General features: G+C 49.7%; 1 protein-coding gene across 1 annotated transcript in view; it reads left to right on the plus strand.

Annotated features, from left to right (window-relative positions):
• ACSS1 (acyl-CoA synthetase short chain family member 1) overlaps positions 1–25,482 on the plus strand; it is a 637,137-nt gene that overhangs the window by 281,483 nt on the left and 330,172 nt on the right. The window contains exon 3 of the mRNA XM_069235038.1: positions 6,244–6,443. Coding sequence (XP_069091139.1) covers positions 6,244–6,443 — 200 coding nt within the window. The remainder of the gene's footprint in view (positions 1–6,243; positions 6,444–25,482) is intronic.

A 25,482-nucleotide genomic window follows, 5' to 3' on the forward strand; every position in this document is an offset into this window, starting at 1 on the left:
TACAGTGATATCTGTATCAGAGGATTAGCCCATGGCCTCATCCCCACTTGTTATTGTTCTCTTATCAGCCCCATCTTTTTCCTGTGATATGGCAGGCCTCTTCCTTATGACCTCTCACAGTATCAAAGAGCATCCTCTGAGGTGTACACAGGGAAACTTGGCTCGCCCTTCTCTAGTGTGTCCCACCCAACTTACAGGAATTCAGCAATACACAAATATTTCTGGGGTGATTCCTCTACCTCCTCATATTTCACCATGCAGCCCTGGTCTCTCAAAATGAAACCTAGAGTCAGCCATGGACTCTACCCTTCACAGGCACACATACACCCAGCGCATCAATACAGCATACATACTCTGCACAGCATCCTTCATGTACTGTACCACTCGCACACACACACACACACCAAATGCATATCATATACACACAATGCACAGTACTGCATTATCCCTTTATTGTACCATTCACAGGAACACATGTATGCAGCAAATGTACTCCACGCATCCACTGTGAGGCACTACACACCACACCAATGTACAGCAAGGGTGAGTTAAGCACACAGTAGCAGAACTTTAAATAAGTCGACTTGTAGCCCTTAGTCTAGTGACAAAGGTAAAATGGGACTGTTGACTCCTACTGATCACTACATGGTAAGGTGCTACCACTTCACTCATGCTGCTTAACTCCTGATAAAGGATGTAACCTTTCACCACTTTGAGGGTAGCATTTTGAGTGCTGCTCCCTGTCCAACAATACCACAATCCGTGAGAAAGGCCTACGTCATGACACACACACACGATCTGTGTTTGCCTGTGACAATAAAAATAAGTATTAGGGATCCACACATCAGTACAGTTGAGGCACTCAGGGCTGGAGTGCATGTCCATTACCACCTGAAGGACTTTTCTGTACCAACAGATATAAACTCACACAATACCCTTCTACTCTCGGGCTAGGTTGATGTGATGTAGCTGTCTCTATGTTTTAGTCTTGCTCCAGGGCACGGCAATAGTCTCAAGGCCCCAGTGCAAGCAGGAACAATTAACCCCCTTGGGTCAGTATTATAAAGAAGCTATACCTGGAATGGCAATGAGCTTCCCCAGGCACCTTTGCGTTAACTAAAGCTCCTGCAAATTCTCAAGAGTCTCTTGAATCCTTATTCTGCCTGTCTTTACTTACTCTGTTCCCTGTCTCATTCCTTTCGCCCCCTATGTCCTTCATCCCTTTAATTCTACCTCTTCCCATCAAACTCCACCCCGTTGTCTTGCCAGCCTCTCTTGCTTTGCCTGAAATTCGTTCACCCTTTATCACTTTTTTCTCTTTCTTTCCCACTTTATCTCCCCTACTTTACCCTCTCCCTTTCCTCTCTTTTCTAAATCCTACCCTTCCCGCTATGCAACTTCCCTTTCTTCTCCCTTTCTCTGTCCTCATCATTCCTCACTATTTCACAGCTATATCTTTTCCTTGTTTGACTCTCCCTTTCCTGAGTCCCGTCCTCACCTCACTGATCTCCTTTCTTTCTCCTCTTTCCCTTCTGCTTGTTCCTGATCTACTAAACTTTCTCATCCGCATTTCCTTCGACCTTTTCTTACTTTTTCATGCTTTCCTTTGTTCCTGTTTCACTTTTCTCTTCTAATCTCTTTCTTTGCCCTGTCCATGTCAGCCCTCCTTTTTCCTCTCTCACCCTTCCCAGAAGGCAGACAGTTGCACTCTGATCCTCTTAGAGGAAGACACGTTTTTCTAGGTCTCTCAGTTTCGCAGTAAACGCGTCTACCATGTGCCTTCCAATATTTCACACACACCCTTGACTTGCCGCGCCATCGTTGTCACCACAGGAAAGAGCAAAGAGATGGGGCTTGATAACCAGTGGCTCGTAATATTCCGACCCATGCTTAAACGCCTTTTAACTCAGGGGTCGGAATTGCGAGTCTGAACTCACTCGTAATCAGACCCATAGGCTGGCTTTTAGGGAAAAAATCTGAAACTGTTGCTGTGTTAGCGACAATGGTCGCCATCAACCCTAGGCTCAGTGCCACTGCACCGACTGCACAACAGCTAGCTGCGCCCTGAGCGGGGGTGCGGGGCACTGTGCTATCCCACTTACCATCTCGGCTCTAGTCCCCACAACAAGTGATGGTCCGAAATTCCAGACTGGTTGGACGTGTTTTGTTGTTGGCATGAGTCTCAGTTCACACGCTCAGAGCAACGGAGCATGCCTAGGGCTGTTATTTTGTGAGCATCATATTTATTTTACATTTTTATTAAAAAAACGTATTCCTTCTTTTGCTAGCAACATGAATATGTCTACAAATGTAAAGTACAATAATCTGTATCAAGTGGACTCTAAATCAGACAGTCCCAGTGGCCTGTTTGATAAACCATAGATAAGTGCATTAATACGTTTGTTAGGGCCTTGACGAAGTCTGTGGAATCAATTCTACCAATGCGTTGGCATTGTGTCTGCCTTCCACAAACAGGCAAGTTTGACTGAATTTTTTTTAAGCCGTGCTTGATTTAAATTTAGCCAGCGTATAAACACTGTATGTGATACATGTATAACATGTGTTGCGTTGAAAACGTGTAGTATCAAATGTTACATAGTTTTAACAGAATGTTGATTGATTCAAAATCAGCCTTATCAGACCTTCCAGATTAAAGCCAGCCGTAGGCCAACATATTAGATCAGGTACAGAAGGAAAAGAACAGTGGTCAAAACGTAAACAAAATGTTTCAATTGAAATATGTGCAGTATGACTAGTACTCAGGGCACAACAAGACCCACACTTTGTGGGTGGGGATCTAAAGAGGTCAACCAAAAACATCAAACGATGGGATGGAACTACCTTTCGAGCCAATACAAGAACATAGAGAAGTAAATGTGGTGTTTAAACATACTGGTCAAACCCAATACAGTTAGAACAAACATGTTTAGGGCAGCGTGACAATGTTTATAGGCAACTGAGAGAGTTATCTGAAAAGGGTAGTGAGTGTTTTGACAACTAGAATGGAGCTTTTATGGATTTTGCAACATAAGCTTGTTTAGGCCAAACACATGTACGTCTCCAAATAATTAGCTTAGTGGTTTAACGCACCTGATTTTGGTATTTGTCACCGGTAAGTCAGGGATTTGATTCCTAATGCATCTTCCATTCCTCATGAGATTGAATAGGTGAATGCCAGTCAGTTAGCAGTATTACTGCCTGTTAATTACTCTGCCAGGATTCTATGCTACCCTAAATGAAAATCAAATATGTGTTGTTTGCATATCGCATTGAGTAGGTCTCAGATGTGATGACTTAGCTACATCCATATAGGCATCATGAGGTCTAAAGCACAGACAAAAAGGTAGTTGCCTGAAAATAACTTTGCAGTGAATGGTTTTCTAGCATGCAAAGGATACACATATGTCTTCAAACCCCAGAAGATATATAGAATTTATGGTTGATGGCAAATGTCCTACAAAGAGGTCACCCAAAAAGAAACTGAAATTGTGCCTCTTCCTATCATATGTTACAAAAATACCAACTGTTCACGTATGAAGTCCCTAGCCCATGGTAGCCATGAAGACTTCTACAATTCACAACTCAATAACTGTCTTTGTGCCATAAACATATGAATGATGAATAACCATCTAAAACTCAAATCTGCAAAGACAGATTTTTCCCTGCAAACAATAGTAAAAGTACAAGCTACCGGCTTATGGTTTAAAGAACTTGAATCTCCTTCAACAACATCAAGAAAAGTTAGAAACCTAGAAGTAACAATTGATTCAGACATGTCCCTGACACTTCATACAAAGTGTGCCTTCTACACACTGAAAACACTACTTCACATTTTCCTATACCTTGCACATCAACAGAGCTGCAAGATATCCTCACACTCACCATCTCCAAGGTTGACTATGCCAACAACCTTTACCTTGGCACACCCGCATTTATCATTCTCAAAATACAACTCATCAAACTGATGCTGCAAGGATTCTTCTGTGCGTTTAACCAAGAGAATGCATGCCTCCAGTCCTGCAATCACTCAACAGGCTACCTACAGCTAGAAGGGCAACTTTCAAGACACTGCATTGTCAACAGAACCTCCAAAGGAAAAGAACCACTTTACATGCAAGTTAAATTGCAAGCAATACAAACCAAACAGAACATTGTGCTACAGGCTTGCACTACTTATCATCATACCACCTTACCATAAGAAATTGTTGGAGACACTGCTTTCTCACTACAAGTTACCAAGCTCTGAAAGTCACTATCTGCCAGCATTAGAAGCACACAGGATCACACACACTTCTGAAGACAATTGAAAACATGTCTATATCCTCAATAACTACACGACCCACATCCTGGCAAGAGATACCAGGAAACTGTTATACCCTCAAGTGCAATCCTCATCTTACAACCCACGAATTGTAAACAGCTGAACCTGCAAACTCCTTATGATATGTAGATAGGCTAAGTAGAGCTGACCTATGGTTCAGAAAGGCATTATATAGTTATGTACTTCCATATGAAACAGCAATGGCCCACAATAAAACTAAAACCATAATACGTAGTGATCAGTGACAAATTGTAGCATATACATCTTAAATTCACATGAGACATATATGCTATGAGGTTCGTCCTCACCAGCACTGTACAGCCAAAATAAACAGCCATCATAAAATGCACAGGCATGGAATAACTGAAGAGATGTGTCACCATTGCTGGACAATTTGGAGAACTTTAATATAGTCCACCACTGCAGGTCCCAAATATTTATACGATCTGATTGCTTCTTTACATCTCACAAAGACAAGCAGATATAGGATGACAATAAAAATGCCCATCCCAAAAAATACCCCATTACTCTCTTCCACCAGCCATGCCAGCTCAGGATCGTCACTATACTCAAAGGGCCATTTGTACAAATTTTAGGGACTGCAATTTCCTAATTGTGATTCTTTACAAATCACAAATTCTAACATATGAAACCAATTGAGTTTCATTTAGTGATTCCTAGTGGGGTTACAATCGACCTACCTCATGAATATTAATGAGACAGGTTGCAATTTATGATCCATTAAGAATCCTGGCCATTACAGTGATGGTGGCCTGTTGGGGTCAGCAGACTACCATCTCTGTAATCATGTCTGTGATTGCTTTTTATGAGGCATACTTTTTTTAATGCATACTGTTTTGCTTAAAGGAAAACATGATGCATTTAAAAAGAAAAAAGAAAACTTTGAAGTTTCATTTTTTAAGAATAGGCAGTGGTTCCTTGGACTACTCCCTGCTTTTAAGAAATATTTGTTTAAACATTCACAGAGAGGAATGGATCCCTTGGGGACACCTGCCCATTTGCAGATGATTACCACCAACCCTTGCAGTTTTGGTAAAAAATGAATGTTTTGCAACTGTTATTTGGTCACAAAACATTCATACATACCATTGTGATTCGGTGTTTGGAAGGGATGCCGTAAAACCTGTTGCTTCCAAATACCAAATCACGAAATAAAGATTCTGATTCAGTAACATGTTACTGCAATGCAATTTGTGGTAATCACAGGTTGTGCTCTGTACATATGTAAAAGCATTTTTGAGGTTGGAAACAGCAAGATTCTGCAAACTGTCCGCTTCCGAACACAAAAATGCATTTGAACATATGGCCCAAAATCTCAGATTGGAGAACCTAGTGCAGTAACCGGCTAAGTAGATTATATTATATGAAATACCATGAATAGACCTGCAGAGCTTCTCAAAGCTACTCAAAGCTATTAACATACTGAAAATCATAAAACTGTGCATCTGTCTCCATAACACAATAACTGCATCTTGTTGGTCATCATGCGCAGTATGGAAACACTTCCCACATAGGATCAAAACAAAGACAATGTCACACTAACTACAAATCCTACACGGCGTAGTGTGCTACTCATGTAGGCAAGCGGTGCAGTGCTCCACACAGGGCTAGTAAGCAAATGCTGCAATACAATACAACACAGTGTGAAATCCACCAGAATATCAATGGTGTGCTTAAATAATACAGAAGCAATGTCAATTCAAAAGGAAGTATTTGCTATGAAATTCTCCAAAATTCCTTTGAGAAGAATGACTGTATTATCTACATTGATTGTCCTTGATTTCCTTCATAATGAATATTTAAATTTATATCCACGTGTTTGCTCTGCAGAGCTTAAAATGCAGGCAGTATACTGGGTTGCAGTAGCATAAATAACAACAAAGAATTTTCTGTACTTACAGAGACCTACTGGACATAACCTGTCGCCTTGCAAACACACTGAAGAAGCATGGAATACAGAGGGGAGACCGAGTGGCCATCTACATGCCCGTTTCGCCCTTAGCTGTGGCAAGTATGCTGGCGTGTGCAAGAATTGGTGCAGTTCATACCGTGGTATTTGCTGGATTTAGTGCTGAGTCCTTGGCAGGAAGAATCAATGACGGTGAGTGACGCCATTCAGTGGATCGGATGATCCATTGTGCAGAAGTAATTTATTATCTTACTAAACATATGTATTGCCTATGTTTGTATAAAGGTGACTTCTATGATGAAATGTGTGCTCTGGCTGTCCGTCTTATTGCCCACTTCTGACAAATGTAGTGAATCATTTGCACAACATCGAAGCTTCCTCGGCATGGCCTGCAGTGCCCATTTTGAGCCAGTGGTTTCCGGTGCCGGCCACTGGCACTTATTTTTGAGGGTAGGCACCTATTTTTCTGCCTCAAGCATTTACTGCAAGCAAAAGACACATATGGGAAAGGTGGAGGAAGAGAAAAACGAAAAAGTGTCACAAAGCGAGAAAGCAGAAGGCTGCAAGAGTAGGCTGAAGGGGTAGGGAGTGCCTGTAAATGGATTAAAGAGACGCGAAATTGCTTTAGGATTATGTTGCCTCAGTAATCTGTGCTCGCACATTTAAATGCAGCAGCCAAGTGTTCCAGAGGAGAGCTTTGGTCACAGCACGTTTTTATTTATAGATTAGGCACTGATGACCTGGATATTCTAAAACTAATTTTGATTGTGCTAAACGTGCACATGAATTAGCTGACAGTTTATCAAAACATCTTTTTCTATTATGCCAGCTTTATTTCAGGAAGTGGAAGTGAGGTGAGGGAGCTCTTGTTTCCAGGGCCTGTATGCACAGCCTCCAAATAATCCTTCACAAACCTGCAGTATCTATCCTTTCCTTAGAAAGCATTGTGTCCAGCCAACACTGAATCCCCCAGATCAATCCATTCATATCACCAAACTACAAGTACCATGTATCCTAACATTGCTTTCCATCGTTACCGCACAGGGATGGATGCCCTTGTTGTTTGCCCTTTAATCACATGCTACTATAAAGGAATCATTATTATATTATAAGGATCCCTTGAACCAGCATCTATTGCTAACAAGGGAATGAAGACGAAATGTCTCTTGTGAATTATATCAAGTGGCCACATCTGTCATAATGAATGATAGTCGACCTTACCAGATGAATTGAACCGCTCATGTCTGTGAGCAGCATACACTCTGGAGTAGCGACTGGATACCCTCACAGGAGACAAGCAGTGCTCTACAAATCTACCTTACAGTAGCAGCAGTGCTTTAGATGGGCTGGTACTCACAGGTACTGAGTACCGGCTCTTCTTACTTTTATCACCCTGAGTACCTGCACTTCTCTACTGCAGAGGATAGTACCGGTACTCATGAAAGGTAGGTTCATTGGTTGCAAGTGAGCACTAGGATTTCCAGACCTGCCAGCTTGAACATAAAATTTGCCTTGTGAAAGGGGCTATGGCCTTCTAGGGGCGGGGCTTTATGTAGGAAGCTACCTTTTGAGGCACGTCTGCCACCGTGCCTTACCCCATCAACCTCCTCTCCCCTCCCATAAAGCAAACAATCAAAGGTTATTGAGGCTGCAGTCAATGTCCTGGGGTGTTTTCACATTAATGGACAGTGGCTGCTTGCAGCTACCAAAAGGGAGCGGGAAATTCACACTTTCAGTAATTTCCAGCTCTTCTTGCCTGCCACCCGGGTGATTTCGACTCCTCACTCGGAGACCATGTGAAGAGAGCCAACATCTGTGACACACAGTGGCACCATTTGAGTTGGCAGGTCTGGATTTCATGGTGGAACCTGTCTCTTCTGTAGCCCTGAGCTGAGCTCCGAGGGACTCTTTAACATGGGATTCTTTGCATAATGTCCTGGTGTTCACCATCATGCTGTGCTTGGCACAGCAGGGTCCATTCATGCACCATGCCGTCAATCACATTCAGACTACTGTGTGCTTTTGTGCAAAAACAGGAATTGAGGCAGCCCGGTGACAGCGGCAATTAAGAATGCCATGGAAGGTAAGGCATTTAAAATAGCTTAAGCCCACCTGACTCTTTTGCTGAGTGTCTGTTTATGTCTGTGTTTGCCTCCTTGTGTGGAGTATTTTTCTGAGAGAAAACGGAAAGAGGGAAAGAATCGGTGCACTCTCAGGGGGTATTTTAAAGGAAATGTGCGAATGCTTTGTGTGTTCATGTCTGCTTGTGCTCTGTGCACGATCGAAAATATATAGGCCCTCATTACAACATTGGCGGAAAAGCCGTTTACCGCCGTGCAGAAGACCACCAACACACCGCCGAGGCAGCGGAATTCCACCACGGTCATTATGACCCACTGCTCAGAATCTGCCAAAATTCAGACACCCACACAAGTCCGCCACACCAAAGGTCAGTGATTAACTGGCGAAAACAAAACCTCCACCGTCACCCCAACAGAAATACGCCAACACTATCATGACACACAAATCCACGTGGCGGTCTTTCAACCGCGGTATTCCATTGGCGGTACACACCGCTGCGCTCAAAATACACACACATTTACAAAACACTACCACACTGGACAATTCCAAATACACATACACACACCACTCCCACACATCCAATACAATATAAAACACACACCCACATCACCCACAAACCCCTACGACAAAATTACCGAGAGAAGGCCAGAGAGAGACACTACAAACAACTACCACGCATCCACAGGCACACATTACCATCACCCACATAACTTCCACACACCTCACATAACACACCACTAAATATCACCCCACTTATCACTACACACACCACCCCACACATCACCCACACCACCCCATGGCACGGCAAAGACACCCCAGGTTCTCTGAGGAGGAGCTCAGGGTCATGGTGGAGGAAATCATCCAGGTAGAGCCACAGCTATTCGGATCACAGGTGCAGCACACCTCCATAGCTAGGAAGATGGAGCTATGGCGCAGAATAGTGGACAGGTTCAACGCAGTGGGACAGCACCCAAGAAATAGGGATGACATCAGGAAGAGGTGGAACGACCTACGGAGGAACGTGCGTTCCGTGGTCTCCAGACACCACCTTGCGGTACAGAGGACTAGCGGCGGAACCCCACCTCCTCCCCCACAACTAACAACATGGGAGGAGCAAGTCTTGGCGATTATGCATCCTGAGGGCCTCGCAGGAGTAGATGGAGGAATGGACTCTGGTAAGTCAAAGCTTAACTATTACATCCCCCACCCTCCTTGCATGCTATCACATACCCCCACCCTCACTCCCATCACTCCAACTCCTCACAAATGTTCCAACATCACAAACCACACATCCTAACACCAAGCCCTGCATGCAACAACAAAGCATGGACACCCATCACCAAAGCATGGCCACTGCACATACCCATACACCCCCCTAAACCACATCATACAAGGACCCACACAGGAATGCAAGCACTGTGGTACAGGGTCACCCACCCATTGTAAACCATGGCACACACAGATGTAATAAACATCCTTTTGTACCCCTGCAGGACCCCTACCCAATGACCCCGGACAGGAGGGTCCACACATGTCCACACCACCAACAGAAGAGGCCCACAGTGATGACAGAAGCTCTGTCCAACTGGATCTAGATGACCAGCACGGCCCATCTGGCACCTCAGGACAGTTGGTTCCCTTGATACAGTCACAGTCCACCACAGAGCTTCCCCCCTCTGGAAACACCAGCACAACACCCACCCAGCGGGCCCATACCTCTGTCCCCAGGACCCGTCAATCAGCAGTGTGTCCACCACTACAGGGAACCCAGGCTAACCCACCACCCCAACAACAATAGGGACCTGGGGGCAGTGGGCACACGGTCCAGGGGACGGAGGCCCAGGAACACAGGGGAACTGGGAGGGCTGCTGTGCGACAGGGGGAGGACAGGCCAAGGGAAGCCACTCTCCATGAGGCCCTCTCCAACATCATGGGAGCCTACCACCATTCCCACGAGACGATGGCAACGGTACTGGACAAGTTTCAGGAGACCCAGCGCCTGCAGGAGGAACAGTATTTGGGCTTCAGGGAGGAACTCAGATCCATCAATTCCACCCGGGGCACCATCGTAGGGGTGCTGAAGGAAGTCTTCAACACCAGGAGGGACACTGTGGCACAACAAGGGACCCCTGACACTAGCCTGGATGATGAACTGCCCACCACCTCTGCCGGTGCTAGTGGACAGGAGGCACTGCCACAGGACCACCACACCAGCACCCCACCCCCTGCAGAGGGAGAACCACCCCGCAAACGGTCCCTGAGATCAAGGACAAAGACAGAGAACGATGCCAAGACCCTCACCAAGAAATGAGACCACCCTGAATGTCATCCTTCTGTCCCACCTTGTCACCCTGTCCATCCTCAAACTGCCCCAGCTCCACTTCCTATGCCCATTTGGGCAATGCACCTGTGAGACTAATAGACTGGACTCTGCCATGGACATTCCTCCACCATCACCCCTCACCATTTTACAACCCCCTCCAATATTGTGCACTGAAATAAACACCCTTAAAGCACAAAACAATCTGGAGTCTGTCTGTGATTTCGAAATAGTGTATTAGCAATTACAGTGACAAAATGCTCTTTCAATTGTAATGTCAACATACCTATGTCACACAGCCCTAGTCCATGAGGAAACAAAGCAGATGTCACAGTGGGACCCACATCTGTGAAATCGTAAGGTAAAGTGACAACTCAGTGACCATACACTGGGTGAAAACAACAGACAGTAGAGAGGTAGTAGTGTTAAAGTACATGTAGTAGGCAGGTTTGTATTCTTACCTGTGTCTCACTGGAAGTATTGCAGGATCACAGAGTTCCTGTTGTCGATGTCCTCTTCTTCTGCTTCCTCGTCTTCACTGTCCACAGGCTCCACAGCTGCCACAACACCGCCATCTGGACCATCCTCCTGCAGAAAAGGCACCTGTTGTCGCAAAGCTAAGTTGTGAAGCATACAGCAGGCCACGATGATCTGGCACACCTTCTTTGGTGAGTAGAATAGGGATCCACCTGTCATATGGAGGCACCTGAACCTGGCCTTCAGGAGGCCGAAGGTCCGCTCTATAATCCTCAGAGTCCGCCCATGGGCCTCATTGTAGCGTTCCTCTGCCCTTGTCCTGGGATTCCTCACTGGGGTCAGTAGCCATGACAGGTTGGGGTAAACAGAGTCACCTGTAAACGGCGAGGGCAACTGTTAGACACACACTAACCTATAGGGATATCCCCAGACCCAGACAACCATTCCCAATGACTTGCTTCCAGGTGCTCACCTAATAGCTACACACGGTGCCTCTGGAGTTGACCCATCACATAAGGGATGCTGCTATTCCGCAGGATGTATGCATCATGTACTGAGCCAGGAAATTTGGCATTCACATGGGAGATGTACTGGTCTGCCAAACACACCATCTGCACATTCATGGAATTATAACTCTTCCGGTTTCTGTACACCTGTTCACTCCTGATGGGGGTACCAAAGCCACCTGTGTTCTATCAATGGCACCTATGATGTTGGGGATATGTCCCAGGGCATAGAAGTCACCTTTCACTGTAGGCAAATCCTCCACCTGAGGGAAAGCGATGTAGCTCCGCATGTGTTTCAGCAGGGCAGACAACACTCTAGAGAACACGTTGGAGAACATAGGCTAGGACATCCCTGATGCTATGGCCACTGCTGTTTGAAAAGACCCACTTGCAAGGAAATGGAGTACTGACAGCACCTGCACTAGAGGGGGGATTCCTGTGGGATGGCGGATAGCTGACATCAGGTCTGGCTCCAGCTAGGCACACAGTTCCAGGATTGTGGCACGATCAAGCCTGTAGGTGATGATCACATGTCTTTCCTCCATTGTCGACAGGTCCACCAGCGGTCTGTACATCGGAGGATGCCGCCATCTCCTCACATGTCCCAGCGGATGGTGCCTATGAAGGACAACAGCGAGCACAGAGTCAACCAAGTCAGAGGTACGTACCCACAGCTTACACAGAACCCAAATCATAATCCGAACTTTGGCCTGTATGAGTGTTGAGGCAAGGCCTAGGTATGTGTGACACAGTTAAATATTAAGCCAGGTGGGCCCCTGAAATGGCGGCTGCCTGACCTGTAAAGTGGGACAATGGGATGTGAGGTAACTGCGCTGGTGTTGTAACCCATCGCGGTCAAAGACCGCGGCGCAATTCAGCATTGGTTAACATTGGACCCTATGGGTCCCAGGAGCCAATGACGATGTACGCCGGCGGTCACGGTACGCACCGCCGCGGTGGTGACCACTGAACAGGACACTGCCGCCACAAGCACCGCTAAACAGGACACTGCCGCCACAAGCACCGCTGAACAGGACACCGCCGCCACAAGCACCACTGAACAGGACACCGCCGCCACAAGCACCGCTGCCAAGGACACCACTGCAACAAGCACCACTGGCCCATGAGTGCCAAGGGCACTGACGCTACTGAGTCCGTCACTAGCAGGACGAAGCACACTGGGCACAAGGCCCCCTCCAGAACCAGTGGAGAGATACATCCACTACCTCAGTCCTTGGCAGGATGAAGCACTCTGGGCACAAGGCCCCCTCCAGAACCAATGGAGAGATACATCCACTACCTCAGTCCTTGGCAGGATGAAGCACTCTGGGCACAAGGCCCCCTCCAGAACCAGTGGAGACTTATCGACTTGAGAAACTGTGGCTTTGCACTCCCATGGATTGAACAGTGGGCAACCCACCCACTGTAGAGACTTGAGAGACCGTGGCTTTGCACTCCCCAGGATGGAACAGTGGGCAACCCACCCACTGTAGAGACTTGAGAGACTGTGGCTTTGCACTCCCCAGGATTGAACAGTGGGCATGTGGCCCCCTCGTGGATTTGCATTGTGCACTCAACCGGCTGAGGTGCCCCCCCTATCCCTTCCCCCTGAGATGTCTGTTTTATTACTATCTGATGCGCCTGCAGTGTTCTCTCCGTCATATTTGGGGATTGAGAGTGGGCCTCGCCCATGCCGTGTGGGCCCAGTGTTCCACGGACTTCAATGGAGCACTACCTGGACTGCCATTCTTGGTGTATATATTTGTTAATAGTGTATATATATTTTTGCATACTGGATTTTAATATATTACAATGATTACACTCATTTCCTTTTGTCTTTGCATTCTTCCGGGGGGTTTGGGGGTGTAACTGTGATGTATCATGCTGTGTTAGTGTGTGTGTTGTAGTGGGTGAGGGTAAGGGCGGGGGTGTCGCGTGTGTGTGTCCCTGTTTTTTCCCTCCCTCCTCCCCTGTGTCGTAGGTGCAGTACTCACCGTGGTCTTTGCCGCCGGCGTTCGTTCTCCTGGTAGAGGAGCAAGATGATAAGGGCTGGCAGGATCTGGAGCTCGGGTTCCATGGCATCCGGATTCCTCGTGGGGTGTGTAGAGGTGAGCGTTTTCCCTTCGAAGTCCTGTTTCCGCCGTGTTTTTGTTCACGGTGAATCCACCCCGGAAAAGGTGGCGGATTGGTAGGTTGTGATACTGTGGGCGGTACATTGTCCTCTGCCTGTCTGTTGGCGGTGACCGCCATGCTGTTTGTTTGTACCGCCATGGCGGTCGGAGTGTTAAAGTGGCTGTCTATGTTGGCGGTTTCCGCCACGGTCGTGAGTCCATTTTTTTTCCACCGGCCTGTTGGCGGTCTTACCACCGCTTTAACACCGACCACCAGGGTTGTAATGAGGGCAATAGTATTGTGCCAAACAATAGCAAATAACAGTGTGGTATTCAGAAGCTGCCATTATGCCTTGCCCTTAGCCATGTCCTTAGCCCTGCCCACTCGTCACACCCCTAGCTCATCTCAGTGAGAACCCGCACTTATTTTTTCCAATTGAAAGCACTGAGTAGCAATATAGCAAAGAGAAATGTGTTGGGAATCGGATGAATATAGAAGAAAGATGTTCCCAGTATTAAAACGTCGTAACACATACTTATGGGTGGGGGTACAAAATGGGGAGTTAATAGTGACTTATCGTATGGAAATCTAGACATAGTCACTGTATTCAAATTGTAATTCCGGTCATTTGAGGCTCTCATTAGGGTAATGCTGCAGGCAAAGCACTCTCGAAAAGGGATGTCAAAATCAAGTGGGGGAGATACTGAATATGCAGTACACATTTGTAGCCCCTCATCAATCTCATTTTTATACAGTTTTAAAAAAGGTTTTAAGCAACATCATGATATATTTATAGATGTAGACTCATGAAATCTCATATAACCTCCCGATATAACAGAGATAAAAGCAAACAAAAAGCCTACAATTTCAAATGCATATTTTAAAGAACTATTTAATATCGAATACAGTGCATTCATTGCAAATGGCAATTACAGTGCTAAACTCAGTACTCCCAAAGTTCAAATTGCCATCCACAATAAAGTGTTCCCCCAACTAAGGTACACGGTTGAATGGCTGGAATGGCCAAGTTTATTGGTACTATCTTTTGGATGGAGTTCAAATGAATATTTGTCCAGGTATGAGATTCTCTCTTTGGTTAACTTAGTGCTGTAGACAACTTGGCTAATAAAAAACTGTGATCTGATGTGCTGTGAGCGGTACTTCTGTCCTCACGTCACTATTTGCTCTTTGGTGCTATTTAACTCTGTGCAGGAAGTTCTAGGTCGGGCATAAAAGTAAATATTGGGCAAGAATCTGTAATGGCCATACATAAAATACTTTTATGCTCACAGCATTGTATGTGAAGATTTTGCTTTCCACATGTCGTAGGACTCTGTGCACTTACCACTGCTAACCAGTAATAATGTACATGTGCTCTTGCTCTTAAACATGGTGAAGTTGGCTTATACCCAATTGGCACATTTAAAATTATTTGTAGGTCCTTAGTAAAGTGGCACTACAGGTATCCAGGGCCTGTAAATGAAATGCCACTAGTGGGCCTGCAGCAATAATTTTGCTACCCGCTTAAGTAGACTCAGAGAAATGTCTCACGCTTCATCACTGAATTGTCTCATCTACCTTGTACCCCCACAGTCCATTGAACCGAAACCTTGGCTTCGTGTAACAGAGCTTGGGTGCTGTTTTAAATGGAAAACGGCACTGCGCCCAAAACTGTAGTTAGTGGACTCCGGTTGAAGGATCTGGCCTTTGGTCTTGTCATTAGTGCCACAGCAGCTTCATTGATTAATTCAGTAGTGCCTTTTGTGATGTTTTTTGGGATATTATGTGTGAGATTATGAGCAGAGTAGGAGTGGAAGAAAGGCGTTGAGAATTCTGGCTGTACAGCTCACCATAACTACCAAATTATTTTTTTTCTAACACTTGTGAATCCTCTCTGTTCACAAATGTGCACACATGCATAGGTAGAACTCATTGAATAAGATATATTATTTTGTGAATCGGGCCAGAAGTGTTTTTATTTCTTCTCCAAACTCTTAACAGTTAACTGTTTGTGGTATTAATGAAGATCCCATGATGGAAAAAAGGTATGCACTGTTAATCCAAGGCTTTCCTCATGGGTATTTTCATGAAATTCATAAACAACAAACCCACCTCTTCAGTCGAAGGGGTGTGATGATGAACTGGAGATGGAATCCTCTTCCTTGCCCATCAGAATTAACTGGCTTTAAACTGTCACTCTGCCTCATCCTAAGGTGCAAAAGAGCTACCACGTTTCCTCCCTAACAAGGCTCCTAATTTATAGTTGGAAATTTAGGGCCTGATTTATGAAAAGTGGTGCTGAACCAAGTGCAGCGCCACTTTCCTTGCGCCCATTAGCGCCCCCCTAACACCACCATGTGTGCGCCGTATCTAAGATAAGGCGCACCATGGCGGTAGTTAGGGGAACTAGCGCCAACATTTTTGATGCTAGTTCGGAGCTTTGCAGGACTAGCATTAAAAATGTTGATGCTAATCCTGCAAAGTCAATTGAGTCCCATTGAGACCAATGGTGTGCCTGCTTTTAACACCTACTCTGAGCAGGCATTAAATGTGCCAAAAAAATGACTGAAAAAAATCTTTTAGACTTCTTAGCGCCATTTTTTTGGTGCCCCCTCCTAATGAGGGAACGCCCCCTTTGCATACAGTATGCCTGATGCAGGCATAATGTAGCACAAAGGGTTAAAAAAAATGGCGCAATACACGTATTGTGGCACTTTCTAAATTTGGTGCTCAGTTTTGTCCTCGTTGGGCCACACTAGTGTAAAAACAATTACGCTAATGTGGCGCAAGGAGGCACTAGGGGGTCTTAAATCAGCCCCTTAGCAGCTGATTTAAGAAAAGTGGCAGCTCCACTTTCCTTGCCCCCCTTAGCACCTCCTATCACCACCATCTGTACACTGAATTTTATTCATGGCAAAACGTAGGGAGAAATCACGTCATTGTTTTTACTGCTATTGGTATTGTTGGACTTTCTTGCTTATGCAGGGTCATCCCCAATCTTTTTGCCTCCTGCCTCCTATTTTTTCTGACCTGTCGCTGTTGGCTTTTGAACTCTGAGTATGTGTTTGGCTTATCCATGATTGGCATATTTGATTTACTAGTAAGCCCCTAGTAAAGTGCACTACAGGTGCCAGGGCCTGTAAATCAAATGCTACTAGTGGGCCTGCAGCACTGGTTGTGCCACCCACACAAGTAGCTCTGTAATCATGTTTCAGACCTGCCACTGCAGTGTCTGCGTGTGCAGTTTTAACTGTAAATTTGACTTGACAAGTGTACCCACTTGCCAGGCCTAAACATTCCCTTTACTTACATGTCAGACACCCCTAAGGTAGGCCCTAGGTAGCCCCAAGGGCAGGGTGCAGTGTATGGTTAAGGTAGGACATATAGGGGGTCATTCCAACCCTGGCGGTCGGTGTTAAAGCGGCAGCCAACCCGCCAACAGGCAGGCGGTAAAAAAAATGGAATTCTGACCCTGGCGGGAACCACCAACAGAGACCGCCACATTAACACTCCGACCGCCACAGCGGGACAAGCCAACAGGCAGGCGGCAGACAATGTACCGCCCACCCTATCACAACTCACCAATCCGCCAGCTTTTCCGGGAGCCCCGCCGACAAAAACACGGCGAAAACAGACTACGAACGGGAAAACGCTCACCTCTACACACTCCACGAGGAATCTGGACAGCATGGAACCCGAATTAAACATCCTACCTGCTATTGTCTACCTGCTCCTCTACCAGGAGCACGAACGCCGGCGCAGACGACAACGGTGAGTACTGCACCTACGACACAGGGGAGGGGGGAGGAGAAAAGGTTACGGGCACACACATACGCGACACCCCCCCCCCACACCCCCCCCCAACTACCTAAACACCAATGCAGAGCAACAAGTCAGAGTGACCCCCCCATACCCCACGGAACAATGCAAAGACAAAATAAAATGATCATTAAAATTGAAGTATATTATAGCATATTTGAAGTTAAGTGAAATATGAAATATATAAATAAAATATATTACAACATCAACAATATATACATAGCTCAAAAGTCCGGCCCATATTGGCTACCATCCATTGTTCGTGGGCCAATGGGCCTAAACACATGGGCCAAGCCCACACACGAGACCCGATTCCATTGGAGAGAACACTGCAGGGGCATCAGATAGTAAAACTACAGGCACCTCAGGGGGAAGGGAAGGGGGGGCACCTCAGCCACATGAGTCCACGACGCCAGATCCACGAGGGGCCTCCATGGCCACTGTACCATCCTGGGGAGTGCAAAGCCACAGTCCCTCAAGTCTCTACAGTGGGTGGGTTGCCCACTGTACCATCCTGGGGAGTGCAAAGCCACAGTCTCACAAGTCTCTACAGTGGGTGGATTGTCCACTGAACCATCCTGGGGAGTGCAAAGCCACAGTCTCTCAAGTGGATTACAGACTCCACTGGTTCTGGCGGAGGCATGGTGCCCAGAGTGCTTCGTGAAGCCCTGCCCGACACAGATCCGGCCCTGCCAATGGGCCAGCGGTGATTGAGATGAAGGGCCCAGCGGAGCGGTGCTTGAGATGAAGGGCCCAGCGGAGCGGTGCTTGACAGGAAGGGCCCAGCGGAGCAGTTCAGAGACGGCGGTGCCCAGAGGAGCGGTGCTTGAGATGAAGGGCCCAGCGGAGCAGTTCAGAGACGGCGGTGCCCAGCGGAGCGGTGCTTGAGATGAAGGGCCAAGCGGAGCGGTGCTTGACAGAAAGGGCCCAGCGGAGCGGTGCTTGAGATGAAGGGCACGGCGGAGCGGTGCTTAACAGGAAGGGCCCAGCGGAGCGGTGCTTGAGATGAAGGGCCCAGTGGAGCAGTTCAGAGACGGCGGTGCCCGGCGGTGCCCAGCGGAGCGGTGCTTGAGATGAAGGGCCCAGCGGAGCTGTGCTTGACAGGAAGGGCCCAGCGGAGCGGTGCTTGACAGGAAGGGCCCAGCGGAGCGGTGCTTGAGATGAAGGGCCCAGTGGAGCAGTTCAGAGACGGCGGTGCCCAGCGGAGCGGTGCTTGAGATGAAGGGCCCAGCGGAGCAGTTCAGAGACGGTGGTGCCCAGCGGAGCGGTGCTTGAGATGAAGGGCCCAGCGGAGCAGTTCAGAGACGGCGGTGCCCAGCGGAGCGGTGCTTGAGATGAAGGGCCCAGCGGAGCGGTGCTTGACAGGAAGGGCCCAGCGGAGCGGTGCTTGAGATGAAGGGCCCAGCGAAGCAGTTCAGAGACGGCGGTGCCCAGCGGAGCGGTGCTTGAGATGAAGGGCCCAGCGGAGCGGTGCTTGACAGGAAGGGCCCAGCGGAGCGGTGCTTGAGATGAAGGGCCCAGCGGAGCAGTTCAGAGACGGCGGTGCCCAGCGGAGCGGTGCTTGAGATGAAGGGCCCAGCGGAGCGGTGCTTGACAGGAAGGGCCCAGCGGAGCAGTTCAGAGACGGCGGTGCCCAGCGGAGCGGTGCTTGAGATGAAGGGCCCAGCGGAGCAGTTCAGAGACGGCAGTGCCCAGTGGAGCGGTGCTTGACAGGAAGGGCCCAGCAGAGCGGTGCTTGACAGGAAGGGCCCAGCGGAGCGGTGCTTGAGATGAAGGGCCCAGCGGAGCAGTTCAGAGACGGCGGTGCCCAGCGGAGCGGTGCTTGAGATGAAGGGCCCAGCGGAGCGGTGCTTGACAGGAAGGGCCCAGCGGAGCAGTTCAGAGACGACGGTGCCCAGCAGAGCAGTGCTTGAGATGAAGGGCCCAGTGGAGCGGTGCTTGACAGAAAGGGCCCAGCGGAGCCGTGCTTGAGATGAAGGGCCCAGCGGAGCAGTTCAGAGACGGCGGTGCCCAGCGGAGCGGTGCTTGAGATGAAGGGCCCAGCGGAGCGGTGCTTGACAAGAAGGGCCCAGCGGAGCGGTGCTTGTCACGGCGGGGCCCAGTTCAGCGGTGCTTGTCACGGCGGGGCCCTGTTCAGAGGTGGTTATCTTGAAGGGCCCTGTTCAGCGGTGCTTGAGATGGCGGGCCCTGTTCAGCGGTGCTTGTCTTGAAGGGCCCTGTTCAGCGGTGCTTGTCACGGCGGGGCCCTGTTCAGCGGTGCTTGAGACGGCGGGGCCCTGTTCAGCGGTGCTTGTCTTGTAGGGCCCTGTTCAGCGGTGCTTGTCACGGCGGGGCCCTGTTCAGCGGTGCTTGTCTTGAAGGGCCCTGTTCAGCGGTGCTTGTTTTGAAGGGCCCTGTTCAGCGGTGCTTGTCACGGCAGGGCCCTGTGCAGCGGTGCTTGTCTTGAAGGGCCCAGTTCAGCGGTGCTTGTCTTGAAGGGCCCTGTTCAGCGGTGCTTGTCTTGAAGGGCCCAGTTCAGCGGTGCTTGTCTTGAAGGGCCCTGTTCAGCGGTGCTTGTCACGGCAGGGTCCTGTTCAGCGGTGCTTGTCTTGAAGGGCCCAGTTCAGCAGTGCTTGTCACGGCGGGGCCCTGTTCAGCGATGCTTGACATGTGGTCCCAGGGAACCAGATCGGGCCAATATTTCCCGCTCAGTCGCCATCCGACCTTTCGCTTGCGGGGCCCTCCTGTGCTGGAGTCCTGGGCCCGTGGGTGTCCTCCTTCACACCCGAAATGGGGCTGGTGGGGCCCTCCTGGGCAGCTCGCCTGCTGCCGGACTTGTCCGCCCTGCTGCCCTTGCCCTCCTTTGCCGATTCTCTGGGGCCCTTGCCTCCCTTTGTGGATGTGGCAGGTGACGTTGCCAGGGTAGTGAGTTTGGGGGCTGCCGTCTCAGGCCTCTCGCGCCGGCCCTTCCCTTTTTTAGTTCTTTTCCCAGGGGGTGGGCTGGCTGTCCCCTTGCTGCTGGCCGATGTTGCTGCCCTAGGAGCTGGTGGACTCCAATAGCCCTGGACTATGCTCCTTGTAGGTGCAGGGCTTGTGGTGGCTGAGGTGCTGTTTGGACTCTTACGAGATGGAGGGGGTGGGTCAGGTGATGCAAAGAGGTTAATTTTGGAGAGGAAAAACTTTTTAGGAGCAGTGGGAAGGGTAGGTGCAGTGGGTATGGGAGTGGAGGAAGAGGATGTGGTTGTAGGAGAGTCAAGTGTGCTGTCTTTGGGTGCAGGTGCTTGTGACGGAGGCTGTCGTGAGGTGGATGGCTGTTGGGTGGGTGGCTGCCTGCGTTTGTGTGGTTTGGAAGAGGGGGTGACAGACACAGTGGGAGAGGACACAGGGGACGTGTAAATGGCAGTGGGGGTGGTGACTGCACGTGTGCGGTGTGTTCTGGTGGGTGTGCTGGTGATGGACGTACTGGCTGATGGTGATGTGCATGCAGGTGTGAGTGGAGATGTCACAGGGAGGGAGGAGGGAGACGAGGAGGTGGGGGACACAGAGGAGGCAGTGGCTGTTGGCATGTCTGCATGTGGATGTTGCTTGTGTGAATGCTTGTGGGATGTGTGGTGCTTATGTCTGGATGAGCTGCCCTTGGGTGTTGATGTGTGTGCAGGCTGGTCTGTAGGTGTGGCTGGGATAGGCAGAGGAACAGGGGACTGGGACTGGGATGAGGAAATTGGAGGGGGGAGGCAGGAGACAGGGACAATGGCTGCCGTCAGTGCTGAGGCCAGAGCGTTGAACGATCGCTGATGGGCAGCCTGACCCGAATGAATGCCCTCCAGGTATGCATTGCTCCGGTGCACCTCCCTTTCTACACCCTGGATGGCATTCAAAAGGGTAGACTGCCCAACAATGAGCGTCTGGAGGAGGTCAATGATCTCCTCACTGAAGGCAGCAGGGGTAACTGGGGCAGGGCCTGAGGTGCCTAGGGCGAAGGAGATGCCCGCCTTCCTGGCCGAGCGGGCATGGGGCGAACGCTGAGGGGCTGCTTGGAGGGCGGGGCTGGTGCGCTGGGTGGTGGCTGTACCTGTTGTAGCGGTGGGCACGGATGTTGCCGCCACCACAAGGGAGCTCCCTTCCGAGGACGTGTCTGTGTCGCTGACGTCTCCACCTCTTTCGGCAGTGGGTGCCCCGTCTGTTGTGGACCTCCAGGGCCCGGACGTCCTTGGCGATGGCACGCCAAATGTCGATCTTCTGATGGGCGCTGACCTATGTGACATGTACAGGGTGGGAAAATAAATATCATCATTTTCTGCATGGTCGATGTGAGTGGCCCCCCCTCCCCAACCTTGCCATATGGCACATGCTCTCATCTGTCGTGCGATGCATGCCTCATTCGCTCCCCTCCCCACCATCGTTCATTCACCCCACTCAACCCTGGCATTGGCCACAAAACATGGTCCCAGTGTACTTACCTGTTGGTCTGGAGAACCGTAGAGTAGCGCATACTGGGGGAGGACCCCATCCACGAGTGTCTCCAACTCTTCAGAAGTGAAGGCAGAGGCCCTTTCCCCAGTCGCAGCAGCCATTGTCTGTTCCAGACCGAGGTCACAGCAGCACTTGCAGTATAGGTCCTCTCCTGTGGATGAACAGGTCTCGAGTGATTAAGCAGATAGAAAATGGCGGTCACGGCCGGGGCGGTGCGTACCGCGGCGGTGCGTACCGCGGCGGTGCGTACCGCGACCGCCGGCGCACTTCCTCATTGGCTCCTGAAACCCATAGGGTTCAATGTTAACCAATGCGGCTTAGCACCGCGGTCTCCGACCGCCTACCGCCACGGTGTGCCACGCCAGCGCATTGACCTCACATCCCATTGTCACACTTCACAGGTCAGGCAGCCGCCATTTCAAGGGCCCACATGGCTTAATTTCTACTGCGTCACACAGGCCTAGGCCTTGCATTACCACTCATACAAGCCATTCAATGCATAGAGAAGCGTGTACTGTGCAAGCTGTGTGAACGTACCTGTGGGTTGCTTGACTCTGTGCTCCATGTTGTCCTTCCTAGGCACCGTCCGCTGGGACTTGCGAGGAGATGGAGGAGTGTTCCCGTGTACAGACCGCTGGTGGACCTGTAGACAATGGAGGAACGACATGTCATACTCACATACAGACTTGACAGAGCCACTATTAACGAACTGTGTGCCCAGCTGGAGCCAGACCTGATATCACCCATCCGCCAACCCACAGGGATTCCCCCTCTAGTGCAGGTTCTGTCAGTACTCCATTTTTTGGCAAGTGGATCATTCCAAACAACAGTGGCCATTTCATCTGGGATGTCTCAGCCTATGTTTTCTAAGGTGTTGTCCAGAGTGTTGTCTGCCCTAATGAAATACATGCGGAGCTACATTGTTTTCCCTGAGGTGGGCGATTTGGCTACAGTGAAGGGTGATTTCTATGCCCTTGGACATATTCCCAACATCATTGGTGCCATTGATGGGACACATGTGGCTTTGGTACCCCCCAGAGAAAGTGAACAGGTGTACAGGAACAGAAAAAGTTATCATTCGATGAATGTCCAGGTGGTCTGTTTGGCAGACCAGTACATCTCCCATGTAAATGCCAAGTACCCGGGGTCAATGCATGACGTGTACATCATGCGAAATAGCAGCATCCCTTATGTGATGGAACAGCTACAGAGACACCGTGTGTGGCTAATTGGTGACTCTGGTTACCCCAACCTGTCCTGGCTATTGACCCCAGTGAGGAATCCCAGGACAAGGGCAGAGGAACGCTACAATGAGGCCCATGGGTGTACTAGGAGGGTGATCGAGCAGACCTTCGGCCTCTTGAAGGCCAGGTTTAGGTGCCTGCATATGACAGGTGGATCCCTAATGTACTCACCAAAGAAGGTGTGTCATATCATCGTGGCCTGCTGTATGCTTCACAACCTGGCTTTGCGACGCCAGGTGCCTTTCCTGCAGGAGGATGGTCCAGATGGTGGTGTTGTGGCAGCGGTGGAACCTGTGGAGAGTGAAGAGGAGGAAGACGACGGGGACGACACAGACAACAGGGACAGAGTGATACAACAGTATTTTCAAAACACACAGGTAAAATTCAACACCAGTATTTTACAATTACTTAAACTCTCCTGCCTCTCTACTGTCTGTCCTATTCCCCCAGTGTATGTTAACTGAGTTGTGACTTTCCCTTCAAATTTCAGAGATGTGGCCCCCACTGCGTGACCTCTGCTTTGTTTACCCATGGACTACAGCTGTGTGACAGTGGTGTGTTCTCATCACTGTGTAACTGGACATTTTGGCAGCATTATGTTTAATACATTTGTTCACAATACAGGCAGACTCCAGATTTTTTTTGTGCAATAAGTGTTTTTATTAAAGTGCTGAATTTAGGGACATGGTTGAAAATCGGTGATGGGTGATGGTGGAGGAATGTCCATGGCAGAGTCCAGCTTTTCAGTCGCACAGGTGCATTGTCCATATGCCTGTGGAAGGATGGAGCAGGGGCAGTTTAAGGTTGGACAGGGTGACAATGTGGGACAGTGGGATGACATCAGGGGGTATCCTTTGCTGGCGGGGGTCTTGACATCCTACTCTGTCTTCTTACGAGATCTCAGGCCCCGCTTGCGGGGTGGTTCTTCTTCTGCAGGAGGTGGGGTTCGGATGGCCTGTTGTTGTTTGGGGCCTCCTGTCCACTAGCGCCGGCGGAGGTGGTTGCCTGTTCTTGGTCCATGCTAGTGACAGGGGCCCTTTGTGGTGCCACATGGTCCCGCAATGTGGTGACAATCTGGTTGAGTGCCCCTACGATGGTGCCCATTGCGGAACTGATGGTTCGAAGTTCGTCCCTGAACCCCATGTACTGTTGCTCCTGCATGACCTGGATCTCCTGGAACCTGGCCAGTACCGTCGCCATCGTCTCCTGGGAGTGGTGGTATGCTCCCATGATGGAGGTGAGGGCCTCGTGGAGAGTGGGTTCCCTGGGCCTGTCCCCCCCCCTGTCGCATAGCAGCCCTCCCAGTTCCCCTGTTTCCCTGGGCCTCTGTCCCCTGGACCGTTTGCCCACTACCACTGCCCCAGGTCCCTGTTGTTGTTGGGGTGGTGGGTTAACCTGGGTGCCCTGTAGTGGTGGACACACCGCTGATTGACGTGTCCTGGAGACAGAGGCATGGGCCCGCTGGGTGAGAGCTGTGCTGGTGTTCCCAGAGGGGGTTGGGTCTGCTGTGGCCAGTGGCTGTGTGAGGGGAACCGACTGTCCCGAGGTCCCCGATGGTCCGGGCTGGTCATCTGGGTCCAGGGAGACAGAGCTGCTGTCATCACTGGTGGCCTCTTCTGGGGGTGGGATGGACATTTCTGGACCCTCCTGGGCGGTGTGGTGGCGTTCGGGTCCTGCAGGGGTATAGAGGTATGGTTATTGCTTCAGTGTGTGCCATATCGGTCAATGGGTGGGTGCCCGTGTACCCCAGGGCTGGCATTCCTGTGTGGGGGCTTTTGTGAGGGTGGCTTGTGGGGGAGATGTGTATGTGCAGTGGGCATGCTTTGGTGATGGGTGTCCATGCTTTGTGCACGCATGCAGGGCTAGGTGTTGGGATGGGTGGGTTGTAATGGTGAGACATTTGCTGGGAGTAGGTGTGATGGGGTGAGGGTGGGGGTATGATTTGGGATGCAGGTGGGGGGGGGGATGAAGTAGTTAAGATTTGACTTACCAGAGTCCATTCCTCCGCCTACTCCTGCGAGGCCTTCAGGATGCAGGATGTGCAAGACTTCCTCCTCCCATGCTGTAAATTCTGTGGGAGTAGGTGGGGGTCCGCCGCCAGTCTTCTGCACCGCGATGTTGTGCCTTGATACCATGGAACGCACCTTCCCCCATAGGTCGTTCCACCGCTTCCTGATGTCATCCTGATTTCGTGGATGCTGTCCCACAGCGTTGACCCT

Source organism: Pleurodeles waltl, chromosome 5, assembly GCF_031143425.1.
Source record: "Pleurodeles waltl isolate 20211129_DDA chromosome 5, aPleWal1.hap1.20221129, whole genome shotgun sequence".
In the NCBI taxonomy this organism is placed as follows: domain Eukaryota; kingdom Metazoa; phylum Chordata; class Amphibia; order Caudata; family Salamandridae; genus Pleurodeles; species Pleurodeles waltl.